General features: G+C 36.0%; 3 protein-coding genes across 4 annotated transcripts; all 3 read right to left on the bottom strand.

Annotated features, from left to right (window-relative positions):
* Positions 1 to 89: 89 nt before the first annotated feature.
* LOC125876921 (probable serine/threonine-protein kinase PBL23) lies at positions 90 to 3,571 on the bottom strand. 2 transcript variants are annotated; one of them, XM_049558210.1, is made up of 5 exons: positions 3,116 to 3,571; positions 1,750 to 1,931; positions 1,454 to 1,643; positions 767 to 1,158; positions 90 to 602 (listed from the first exon to the last, which is right to left on the bottom strand). In XM_049558210.1, the coding sequence occupies exons 1-5, from the start codon at positions 3,276 to 3,278 to the stop codon at positions 285 to 287; spliced, it is 1,245 nt and encodes a 414-aa protein (XP_049414167.1). In that variant the 5' UTR covers positions 3,279 to 3,571; the 3' UTR covers positions 90 to 284. The 2 variants fall into 2 exon arrangements, with proteins under 2 accessions (XP_049414167.1, XP_049414166.1); XM_049558209.1 differs by having other exon boundaries at positions 3,167 to 3,558.
* Positions 3,572 to 6,017: 2,446 nt separating this feature from the next.
* On the bottom strand, positions 6,018 to 9,097 carry LOC125876433 (uncharacterized). Its single transcript, XM_049557620.1, has 2 exons — positions 7,091 to 9,097; positions 6,018 to 6,328 (listed from the first exon to the last, which is right to left on the bottom strand). Exon 1 carries the CDS (start codon positions 8,992 to 8,994, stop codon positions 7,126 to 7,128), a length of 1,869 nt encoding a protein of 622 aa, XP_049413577.1. The 5' UTR covers positions 8,995 to 9,097; the 3' UTR covers positions 6,018 to 6,328; positions 7,091 to 7,125.
* Positions 9,098 to 10,057: 960 nt separating this feature from the next.
* On the bottom strand, positions 10,058 to 12,403 carry LOC125877700 (uncharacterized). The gene has a single exon (XM_049558927.1). It carries the CDS (start codon positions 12,389 to 12,391, stop codon positions 10,058 to 10,060), a length of 2,334 nt encoding a protein of 777 aa, XP_049414884.1. The 5' UTR covers positions 12,392 to 12,403.
* Positions 12,404 to 12,557: the final 154 nt, after the last annotated feature.

The raw sequence follows: 12,557 nt of genomic DNA, 5'->3' as shown, positions 1-12,557 counted from the left end.
CATAACTTTTTTCCAAAACTACAACAAGAATATACTCGTGTAATCCCACAAGTGAGGTCTGGGGATGATCGTAGTGTACTTTGATGATCAATACAAGTAAGTGGTAAATGATCCGATTTCCCAAGTATTTAAGTTATACACTGACTGTATAAAGAATTTTTACATTATCAATGTAACTCGATGACCTGTATATAAGAAATCTATGGACATTCATACTGACAAACACTACACAAAACCCAGAAAAACACTCAGAAATACAAGTGTTTCGTGCCTAGAAAACGGATTTAGTATCTTTCTCTAACACATTTAGGTTTATTACTTGAAATACGATCGACATGACTTGTAATAGTTTGCAATGCAGGTGGAGATTTATAAGTATCATCTGCAGTTTCCTCCTTATGATCATCGTCGTGTTTCTTGATATTCAATATATAGTCTAAAGCAGTCACTACTTCACTGATTAAAGGTCGCGTACTGGCGTCCTCTTGCAGGCACATTGCTGCAACTGTTAGAGCTTTATCCAATGCCTTCCTCGGGTAGTTCCCTCGTAGCAATGGATCTGCTATTAAGTGCAACTTCTTATCGCTGATCAGTGGTCGTGCCTGCCCATCAATTTGTCAAATAAAGATAGGTTCCTAATTGCTAGGCACAGAGTTTAACAAAGAGAAACACTTTTGGCACTAACAGACTAGAAAGGAAAACGTGTCATATAAAATGAAATGATGGAGTAATTGTTATTTAGTGACATTGAATTCTTGAAACTTACCCACTTGATGAGGTTCTTTTCTTCGCTGGGTCTGGAGCTGTCGATGACTCTTCTTCCTGTGATTATTTCTAGAAGGACTACACCGAAGCTATAAACATCGGACTTAACGGTCAATTTACCTGTGCAAGCATAGTCAGGTGCACAATAACCATAGGTTCCCATGACCCTGGTGGACACATGAGACCTGTCACCTGTTGGTCCTAGCTTGGCAAGTCCAAAATCAGAAAGCTTGGGATCAAAATTCTCATCTAAAAGTATGTTGGATGATTTAAAGTCCCGATAAATCACTGGAGGATTAGCCGTTTCATGCAAGTATGCAAGCCCTCTTGCTGCTCCAGCTGCAATTTTCATCCTTGTATACCAATCAAGAGGCTTTTGATCTGGACCAAGTTCTGCCAAACAATGGGAAATTATATTATTGTGAATGACACTCATTGATCAAGTTATTGGATATGCATATTTTTATTTTTATGACAAGGGAAACCCACAATCGCTACCCTTTGGGTGCGCACAGGGTAAAACCCCTACTCCTATGCAATAGCTCGCAAACCACATAGGAGAGGTAACCCGCACTAGGCAAGCCTGGTGCGACGAGCTTGACCCAGAAGGCAAACCCCTTGCTTTCGCTGGCAAGGGGTTTCGAACTTGAGTTCTTCAATTAACGAATGGTCGGATAAGAATGCATACCAAGAAGGTGACCTTCTAAAGAATCATTTGGCATGAGCTCGTAGACTAATATTCTCTGATCACCGTCTGAACAGTATCCTATCAAATTGACAAGGTTAGAGTGACGGAGAAGACTCAACAGCAGGACCTCCACAAGAAACTCTTTAGTTCCTTGGAAACCATTCCTGTCAAGTTGCTTCACAGCAACAGCCTAAGCAACATGAAAAAAACAATAGTTAAATCATTTTCTCTTTGTTTTCTTTTAGAGTTGAAGAAAGCTTATCAATTTTCAAACAAACGAAATGAAGGGAGAGTACCATATTCTTGCTTTTAATGTGGCCTTTGTACACTTTCCCGAAACCACCTGAACCAAGCAAACATTCATAGTCGAAGTTTTGAGTTGCAAGACACAACTCACGGAACGTGAAGGCTTGAGCTGAAATGTTCCCTTTTCCAAACTTTTCTATTTCTGTAGCTATGTATCTCCTTCTGCTGCTATCTGAATATTTTGCACAAATAGAAAACAAACAATTACTCAATGCCTTGATCGAAAGCAATATTAGTGAACGGTGTTCATTAGTCATTTGCAAGGTTTCAACCAAAAAACTAATGAACAACAAATTGTGGGTTAACATAAAAGGAAGACCATCAAATCAATAATACAAGGGAAAAGTATAAAAGTACTCCTCTACTCTACGGAATGTCTGAATTTACGCTTATTATACTTACCAATCATTCATACGCATGTTGTTAGCAAATAATTACATCTCGAATTTACCCCCAACATAGGGTAATTTCATATCATAATCAAAGGAAGAAGAGTAACTTTGGACCTTTTTCTTGAAGTATTTTGACACGTAGAATCTACCCACTCCACATTGGAACTGGTTAACGAAGGGCATGAATGACATATGACGGAGAGTAAAATTACGATATATTAGTATAGAAGAAGGTACATTTTGACATTTTTCTTGAAGTATTTTGACACGTAGAATTTATCTGCCTACTCCACATTGGAACTCGTTAGTGTCAAGGGCCAATAGTTTGTTAACTACAACAACATGAATAACGTATAAAGGAAAGTAAAATGACGATACTTCACCTAGAAGAAGGTAAATTTGGACATTTTTCTTGAAGTATTTTGACATGTACAATCTACCTACTCCACATTAGAGCTCATTAAACTCGAGACCCAGGTAATTTGTTAACAACAAGAGCATGAATGATGTCTAAACGAGAGTAAAATTACGATATTTCATATAGAAGAAGGTAAACTTGGACACTTTTCTCTAAGTAGTTTGACATGTACAATCTACCCACTCCACATTGTAACTCATTAAAGTCGAACAACAACAACATATCCAGTATAATCTTATAAAATCGGAGTTCGTTAAAGTCAATGTCCAATAATTTATCAACGCCAAACGCGCAAATGACTTATAATGGAGAGCAAAACTGCCATATTCCAAGGTAAATTCAGACATTTCCCATAATATAACACAGAAAAAATCAGAGGAAGTCATATAACAAATTGCAAAATGTAACACAACAACAATATATCCAGTTACTGTAATCCCACAAGTGAGGTCTCGAGATCATACCTTTTCGAGGCTGTTTCCAATAGAGCAAAATTACACAATCTTACACTACGAACGATGAGAGGAAAAGACGCATAAAAATTACCAGTTTTAAGAGAAATGTTGGCAAATTGTGTTGGAGAATTGGCGTTTTTGCATTGATGAATGATGCTATCTTCCAAAGAACTAATTTGATTGTTATCATCCATCGTCATACAACATGGAAACCAAATCAGCCAACCTCTTTTCACTAATCTACCTAATATCATATCTTAGGCACAAATACAATTCCTCAAAATCATCAACAATATATTCGCCTGAAATTTCGACCTAATTTCAATTTTTTTTTTCGAAACGAATTCAAATAATACCAACACACACTCATGAACACTATCATCAAAATTTTCAATTGGAAAATTAGAACATTTTTTCGAAATTCCCAAAAATTAGCCCTAATTTTCCCGTCGACGGTGAACCGTGCGGCGACGGTCACCGGAGAAAAAAAAAACTAAGAGAAAAAATACTATTTATCTCTTAAGTCCTGTTTCTCAGGTGAAAAAAAAAGAAACAAGAAATGCATTGCTCTTTTACATATTTTTGTAATGAAATGAAAAAAATAAAATATTTTTCTTTTTAAAATAATAAAAAAATAATTATTTGTTTTGATTTTAAAGCCAAGAATTTCGGGGATAAATGGAAATAATACATTTTGCTGACTTTAACTTAATTTGAAATGTTAGTTTACAATGCGAGTGTTGTTGAAAAGTATATAAAAGACCTCATCTCACCTATATTCAATCAATATATAAAAGAGTGTGATATATCAAAATACCAAATATCTCACTTTCACTCGAATACAACTTATTTACACGATATAAAAAATATTTATCCTATTAACGTATCTTAACCTATTATAGCGGAAATACAACTTAACCACACACAAGATAAAAACTACATTAGGCAAGCCCTATACAACAATCTCAATTCAAAAGGCATTGAGGAGAGATCGATCTCGACTCCCGAGTTATTCACAGGAATGACCATTTGAAGAACAAAAAACTCTTATTAACTGGTCGAATAATGGATTAAATGGAAAAAAAAAAAATTGGCCAACATCCATCATCAATATTTAAAGCAGCTTTACAACATTGAGGACCAAGTAAATGGGGTTGAATACTTAAAAAAGATGTTATTAAATCTTCAATACAATTAGGAACATCATTAAGTGATGTTAAACATTTAGGGGTCGTTTGTTAGAGTATATTAGAAGAAATAATACATGTATTAACTTTGCGTATTAATAATATTTTATTTAGTACACTTTTTTAATCTATGTATAACCAATGCAAGAGATTTAATGCATGCATTAGGATAATTAAAGAACCAATCCTCAAAATCCCTTTTACATCTTTTTCATTATAATTGTAGAGGATATTTTTCTAATTAATATTTTTATTCAATGCATACAACTTTTAATACACCAAACCAAAAGATGCATAAAAATTATGTATAATTAATGCAAGCATAACCAATACAAGCATTATTAATACACTCTATTTGATATTATTTTGATACACTCTACCAAATGAGTGATTAAATCAGGACCTATTAATCCTCCAAAATTAGGGAATAATCCACCAAGAAATTGACCACTCACAATTAATATGGATGATAAAGAAATTAGCATAGTTGAATATAAGACTTTAGAATGTTTTTAGATGAACTAATAGTGTTTGTTGTAAGAATTTTGGATTGTGACATTTATATGCAAAATTTATGAGGAAAGAATAACAAGAAATAGTGACATTAATGTTTTATCAGTTTATTAATTTGGTTTGTTTAACCTTAACATTTAGTAATTTTTATATATATATATATAAGACTTTATTAGGATTAGTATTTATTGCTTCTTTAGGAAGGGGTTACTTTTTTGTTGTAACTTTAGGTAATTAATTACTTTAAATTGGTTGATAAATGAATTTATGCTGGGTCTCTTAATAAATACCTTAACAATTTCACAAAAAATCCACCAAATATCATCCAAAAACAAAAAAAATTCTCAAAACTNATATATATATATATATATATATATATATATATATATAAAAGACTTTATTAGGATTAGTATTTATTGCTTCTTTAGGAAGGGGTTACTTTTTTGTTGTAACATTAGGTAATTAATTACTTTAAATTAGTTGATAAATGAATTTATGTTGGGTCTCTTAATAAATACCTTAACAATTTCACACAAAATCCACCAAATATCATCCAAAAACAAAAAAAAAATCTCAAAACTAGGAAGAGATTTTTTATTTTATTTTTCAAAAAATGATGGCAACAAAATCCCTAAAGCTAGTTGCATTTTTCAGTATATTATGCATGACAAATTCACTAGTCATGGCAAGATTTGATCCAATTAAATTGGCACCAAGTCCTAATGATGATGGAGTTGTTGAATGTTGGTCATCACTTAAAAACATAAATGGTTGTGTGAAAGGAGTTTATAAAGTATTTACTGGTGTTGGATGGCTTGATTCTTCTTGTTGTGAAGTGGTTAATAAGATTGATAATAAATGTTGGCCTAAAATTTTCCCTTTTAATCCAAGTTTTGGTTATATATTGATGTATTATTGTAGCATTGTTAATGCTCCTGCACCAGCTCCAGTATCTGCAATTTGAAGATGGCATGGTGTGTGTTCTTGAAAGAGAGAGTTTAGTTATACGTACTGACATTGTAAAGAACTTTTATGCTATCAGATTAAGTTAGAATATACTCTTTCAGACTCAAATCTAACGTCTACTCATATATTTCTCAACCTTACAAACAAAACATTATATTGTAATCTAACATTTGCTATGATGATACCTAGTGTGTTTGTCTTGGATTTGAACCTGAGATTCCATGGTTCTCAACCCACCTCATGGACTACTACGCCACACACAAGGGGGTAAAACACAGGTTTGTCATTAACAAGCAGCAAAAATAGGGGTTGCTATAAAGAACAAACACTAGCATTAACAAAAAAAAAATTGTTTTAGGATCAAAATGAGTGATCTGATACATGTTTCCTCTCAAGACTCTTAGTAAGAATTGGCAAACGAAGGAAATTTAATTTGCAAAATTCCAATAAATATGAACTTCCTATTAAACGCTTAGCTCCTACCACTCAACAAATAAGTTCCTCAAGCATGACAACGGACTTCAGCAACTCAGACATTTTTTCAAACTAAGCTGCACGGGTGAAGTGTATCTGCATCTTTAAAAGCTACAACATGAACTCCCGGATATCTACCTTGTAATCAGCAATTTGCTTCATAACTGCGATCAATGCCAGAGAGAAGACCTTAGTACATGAGAGTTGCACAGATATGAAAACCAACTTTATAGTTGAGTAAATGAATTTGAGGCAATTCTACTTAACAAAACAATAATCGATTCTTCTCAATGCATAGCAAACTTGATGTTCAATTTATCCGTTACCCACCTCATTGTTTGATATAGTGCTGTGATACTCAACTCTTTTTCTGATAAAAAGTAAATTTCTATTCACTTCTAATACACAAATAACTACCACAAATACACTTCTGCCGTTCTCCCATTCTACTGGTGTAACTCTTTTTCTCTCTCCCGTTGCTGTGGTTCAATACAGGGAAAAAACACAAAAAAGGACCTTGCTATCACACTTATTCTCAAATCTATCTACGATAAATGGTATATAGGACATGTATTTGATCACACAACCACTATACATCTACAAAGCAGACTCATCATCCGTATGATAATAGAGTTGACCGACAGTAGTCTGAAGGATTCTATGTTATATAGTTGTTTACTTGATTTCAGATAGACTACAACAATTCCAGGCATTTAAAAGTATAGTGACATTTAAACTTCTGAACTACTTCATTAATTTTCCACAATACAGCATCATGAAACAAATGTACTTGATAGTTTCAACTAAAACAATACCAGATGCAATTTTTTTTCCACATAACAGAATTACAATCTGAAATAAATAATATGATTCGAACAAACCACTTTGAAAACGAACATGCTGCAAAATAATTCTTAAATAACTACCTGTAATACAAAACTGCTCCCCCATTAACTGGCGGCTACTTCTTTTTGCTGTTCGACCCTGATAGGGTAGCTGAATATATCTTAAACCTTGATGTAGATACTTTATGCTCAGCTTGTTTCTTTCGTTTCCTACTTCGCCTGGATTGTTTGTTTGTGTCTCCGTCAGATTCTTCTTGTTTCCTTTTCCTATCATCGGTCTCAGCTTCAACTTTTTCCTTATTATCAAACTTTGGCTTCTTGTCAGATTTTGGCACATCTTTCAGTTGCAACATTTTCAAACGGGATACCTTCCATTCCTTTTCTCTATATGGCGCTATCTTCTTCAAAGGGACATACTGATTTAACTCCGTATCCTCCATCATTAGCACCTCCGCTGGAGCAAGCCCGAATCTTTTAGCTTTGACAGGCCTATACTTAAATCTTGTCTTCAAATCCCCAATAGTATCCTCATAGTCCAATTTATAATACTCCTCCATTAGTTCTTCTCTAACTTCCTTCATAACTGTATTAGTCCGCTTCCGTTTCTTCTTTCGTTTACTTTCTTCAGCAGCCTCATCGTCATCTTCACTTACTTTATTGTCATCTGTTGTTTGCTCGTGATCACCTTCATTCTCTATAGTTTTCAGAAGTTTTTCCCTAGTTGATAAAAACCCATCACGAGGCTCGTCCACATTATCCCATCCCTTGGGGAGTCCCAGTAACTCATCTTCCTTGTCAAAATCTGGCTTCTCAAGTTCATCCTCATCATTTCCAAATTCAGGATCCATATCATCCCCGTCATAGTAGGCATCACCAAAAGACGCCTTCATCTTTCTATCGTACTTGTCTGGATCAAATTCCTCCTCCAAATCATCCATATCCAACAAACAAACCCCGTCATCTCCTATCCCAGCAGTCTCCTTAATCTTCTCAAGCTTCTCCTTCATCTCCTTCTTCTTCAGATTCTTCAATCGTTTCAACTCCTCTTTTCTCTCCTCTTCCGCTTGCACCATTCTCTCTTCCTTTCTCTCCCTCTGCAACTTCCTCGCATTCGGCTTCTTCCTCACTGATCCCTCCACCTTCCTTGAATGTCCCCACACTCGATCACCTGCATTTTCCTCGAATCTAAAATTAAACTCCCTCTCATAATCCTCTTGTCTCTCAATCTCCTCCTCATCCTCTGAAAATTCCACCTCCTCCATCTTTTCATCCCCTTTCTTACTACTTTCCTTATCATCCCTCCACATCTCCTTCCTAAAAAAATCCTTTAAAAACACCGTCTCTTCATCGAGCTTATCATCCTCCCCGAAAAACTCATCCAACTTCTTAGTAAACTCAGGGTCACCCTCCTCCTTATCTTTCTCAGTCTCTTTCATCTTAAACAAGTCCCCTTCTTCTTCTTCCTCCTCCTTAACAGCATTTAAAAACTCGTTTCTCAAATCATCTTGCTCCTCAGAATACGTCTTCACTTTCTTCTCATCCTCATCCTCATCCTCATCCTCTTCGTCTCCGAATTCGGGACCCTCCTCAATCAAATGCTTAGAGACTACATCCTTCAAATACATTGGCTTTTGCTTTTTCTTTTTCACTTTCTTCTCCTTTTCCTCCTCCGACTCAGAATTAGTTTCAGATTCAGAATGAAATAACTTAGCATCTTTAGTATTCAAAACAGGGTCACCTTTTTTAATCTTAAGCAAACCATCAAAAAACTTTAAATTACTTGAAGGATCCAAATCCTCATCTTCTTCATCTTCTTCGTCGTCGGATGCTGTGTCGGAGTCATCAACTATGCCTTTCTTCTTCAGCTCTTCCAGTTTTTGCAAGTCTTCTCTTTTCTTGTTGTGCTCGTACCGGCGGGCGAATTCCTCGTTAATCTCAATCTTGTCCAACTCATCATCGTCACCCTCGAATAGCTTCAATACCATTTTTCTCTTTAAGGCGGCGGCCGGCGAATTCAATTTGATTGTCTCTGTTTGGGGTTTTGAAAGTGAGCAGCAATAGCTAAGAATCTAAGATTTAGGGTTTATGTTGCTCAGGAAATTGAGGAACAAATGGGGATTTTTTTTTTTAAAAAATATTAAAATAGCTTTCCATTAAAATATATTTTAAAGGAAAAAAATAATTATGTTTAGGTAATTCAATCCGAAAGTGATTCTTAATAAGTAAATTGTATTTGATTAGTCTTTTATTAAAAAATATTTTTAGAGTCAAATTACGAAAAATGAGAAGTATCAATATTTAGTGTGTCACTAAGAATGCTATAGTAATCTTGCCATGCGTCAAAGAATTGGATGACACACACAATTCTTACTCGTTCTCCTCACAACTTTTGTGCAGTTGAAGACTATCATGTCTGTTTAATGAAAAACTGGTCGACTCTGACTACCTTGCGGAGCAAACAAAAAATCCCAAAATCACATTGCCTGTATGAACAAACAAACTTTGCACAACCAGCTTACGAGATACAGAATAGGAGACTAGCTGGCTTCGAAATCCCTTTCAGATAGGAGGACTCCTTTTATGGGATAGACCGACCCCTACACGGGAGTGATATAGTAGCATATACAGTAAAATTGCATGACAGGAGTATAGGGAGACTGGGAGAATAGAGTAAACGCAACTGTTTTTGAAAGATCTTCGGCGTAAGAGTAACAAATCCAAGTATAAAAAAAATGGTGTAGAAAATATAACAACTAACAAGGAAAGCCTACGAGAAAGGAATAAAGAACTATAAAATAATGCGATAATCGAAGTCATCAATAGACAATAATAGATATCAAAAGCAAGAACGACAACAAGTCTAAACTCTCTAAAAGCAAAACAACTCTTCACTAGCTACTAATCTCCTACACTAATACGCGTCCTCCACACCCTCTTATCTAAGGTAATGTCCTCAATAACCTGAAGTTGTTTCATTTCTTGTAGATACTAATGAAATAAGACTCCGGGACCATGCTTGAAAAATCTATCTATAATATCGAATAAGGCTCAACTCTTGAGCTCGTCAAGCTGAAGATCTATATCAGCTATGAGATTACCACAAATGTCAAGAAGATCGCGGGCTTTATTCCTGTTACTCTCATCTCTGTCATATTCCCAGTCAGCATGATTCTCTGTTGAACCAGGAGGCACAACGTCGCAGGCTACTGTTTGAGAAGCCTCCATAGATAAATTCTCCTCTTCATATTCCACAACGCAGTTGGGAGGAACAACACTGCTATTCCCATTGCTGTCATGTGCATCAGTGGATGTGTAAACACTTTGTCCTGCATTATGATTCTCCGTTAAACCAGGAGGCACAATGTCGCCAGTCACTGTTTGACAAACCTCCATAGAGAAATTCTCCTTGTCATATTCCACCACACACTTGGGAGGAACGACAGTGCTACTTCCATTGCTGCCATGTGCATAATCGGTGGATGAATAAACTGTTTCTGCTGCAATATGCTTCTCCGTTGAACGAGGAGTCACAATGTCACAAGCCATTGTTTGTGAAACCCCTATAGACAAATTCTTCTTGTCATTTTCCCCACCACCCTTGCTAAGAACCACATTGCCAATCTCATTTTTGTCATCTGCATGGTCAGTGGATGTGCAAACTTTTTCTTTTGCAATAAGCTTGACCAGAAAACCAGGAGGCACAATGTCACAAGCCATTGTTTGTGAAACTCCAATAGACAAATTCTTGTCATTTTTCCAACGATACTGGGGAGAAAAACCAGGAGGGACTTCAGGGTAGTTCTCCACTTGTTTCTGTTGAGATTCAGTAGGAAGACCAGGAAGAACATCAGAAACATCCCAATCAATTTCTACTTTTACCTTCCTTAACTTGGGAGCTAAAACAGGAGAAGCATAAAGGTTAGAAAGCCGTTTTGATTTTCTTTTACTCCTTCGTCCCTGAGACAATCCTTTCAATGCATCAGCTAGAAATAATATTTCTTTTCTCCACCATTTCAAATACCGTGTAGTTATATCCGGTTCAAACAGCCTAGACGGATAGTATAACCTCAAATCAGAATCAATAGGTCTGCTGTAGTTGTACCAGGCAAGCTCTGGACTTGCAGGCGAGCGAGGAATCCATTTAGGAAAGTCTTGATCATATCCAAACTGCATTGATACACGATTTGGTCGATAAGGCTCTTGACAATCTAACCCAATAAGCTCACACACCCTTAAGCATCGAATGAAAGACTCCATTTCTTGATCCAAATTTTTCCCTTCAATCCACTCTTCTTTTTCCTTGTAAAACTTGGGAATTAACCAACCTTCCACAGCCAAGGTGTATGGCCTCCACTGAAACGTATCTCCAGACAAGTCAATAGTAGTCCTCACATTAATCACATCTACTTGTTTTGCATTGTGCCACCGTCCTATTCTCACCCCATTAACCATATTGCAATTCTGAGGCTGCTCTGGCTGCAAAGTTATCAATCTCTCCCAAGCCCAAACTTGAACAAAGAACAATGGCGCCCAAAGACTAAATTCTAGAATGTTAAATGTATCTCCATCATCTCCATCACTACTTGGCTCATTTGATGAAACCATTATCATAGTCTGTTTCAACATGCCCAAGTCCCTATATATACTAGCAAGCACAACAGGAGCAAGCGCTAATCGCATACCTCTAGCAAGATTCACAGCTATAGGGAAAACATGTGTACCTATTTTATCATACTCATTACCTGGAAACACAAACCTTGATAACCATAGAGACAGAAAAGCTTCATGTTCAATATTCCTACCACTGTACATGAAAAAATTTAACCATCTAGTATGGTTATCAGCCTTCAATCCGATAAGCTCCCTTCGAGCTTCTTCAAGATTCTCTTCAATTTCTACCAACTCAGGGGATTGAAGGGGGGACAAAACAGGGCTACCCAAAACAGGGAACCCTCCCAAAACCATCATGTCCTCAAGACTAACCGTAGCTTCCCCCCATGGAAACACAAATGTGTTGGTCTCACAGGACCATCTTTCAACCAACCCCAAAATCAAATCTTTATCTATATAAACTTTATAAACCGAACCCATTATAGCTTCATAAATACCTGCAGCTTTCCACACAGAATGATGAACAGACTCCATAGCTTCAACCCATTTCTTCCATTTGTGCTGGTGATTCCTACAGCCATTAAAAGAAACTTTTAATGGCCATTCAGCTTCAGATGAAAAAGGGAGTGAAGGAAGCTTCAAGCTTGGACCTTCAATGGATGAAACAGTTGGTTCCAAGAAATGGGCTTTCCTCATTTGTGGGATTCCACCAAATGGTGAAACCATTAACTCTTCTCTTTCATCAATTTCATCAAAGATTGAATCTTTCATTCTTGAAAATGGAAAATTTCAGTAAGAGAGTGAGTTTTATTTTTTCCTTAAGGAACAAGAAGAGTCTTTGTACGGAAAAATGAAAGAAAAAAAAAGACTTTCAGAGTGTTTGTTGTGTGAAATGAATTTTAGTAATCATTAATTGATAATTTCCAGGTAAGGGAAA

This window comes from Solanum stenotomum, chromosome 9 (genome assembly GCF_019186545.1).
Source record: "Solanum stenotomum isolate F172 chromosome 9, ASM1918654v1, whole genome shotgun sequence".
Taxonomy (NCBI): Eukaryota; Viridiplantae; Streptophyta; class Magnoliopsida; order Solanales; family Solanaceae; genus Solanum; species Solanum stenotomum.
The sequence above is the reverse complement of the archived record's forward strand: the minus strand, read 5'-3'. Positions and strand labels throughout refer to the sequence as shown.

Excerpts from the sequence above, each read along its gene's own strand:
- LOC125876921 (XM_049558210.1), bottom strand. The coding sequence starts at position 3,278 with ATGATATTAGGTAGATTAGTGAAAAGAGGTTGGCTGATTTGGTTTCCA. Across the intron at positions 1,932-3,115 it reads CAACATTTCTCTTAAAACTG|ATAGCAGCAGAAGGAGATAC; the intron begins GTAATTTTTATG and ends CAAAATATTCAG. Across the intron at positions 1,159-1,453 it reads TTTAGAAGGTCACCTTCTTG|AACTTGGTCCAGATCAAAAG; the intron begins GTATGCATTCTT and ends ATTGTTTGGCAG.
- LOC125876433 (XM_049557620.1), bottom strand. The coding sequence starts at position 8,994 with ATGGTATTGAAGCTATTCGAGGGTGACGATGATGAGTTGGACAAGATT.
- LOC125877700 (XM_049558927.1), bottom strand. The coding sequence starts at position 12,391 with ATGAAAGATTCAATCTTTGATGAAATTGATGAAAGAGAAGAGTTAATG.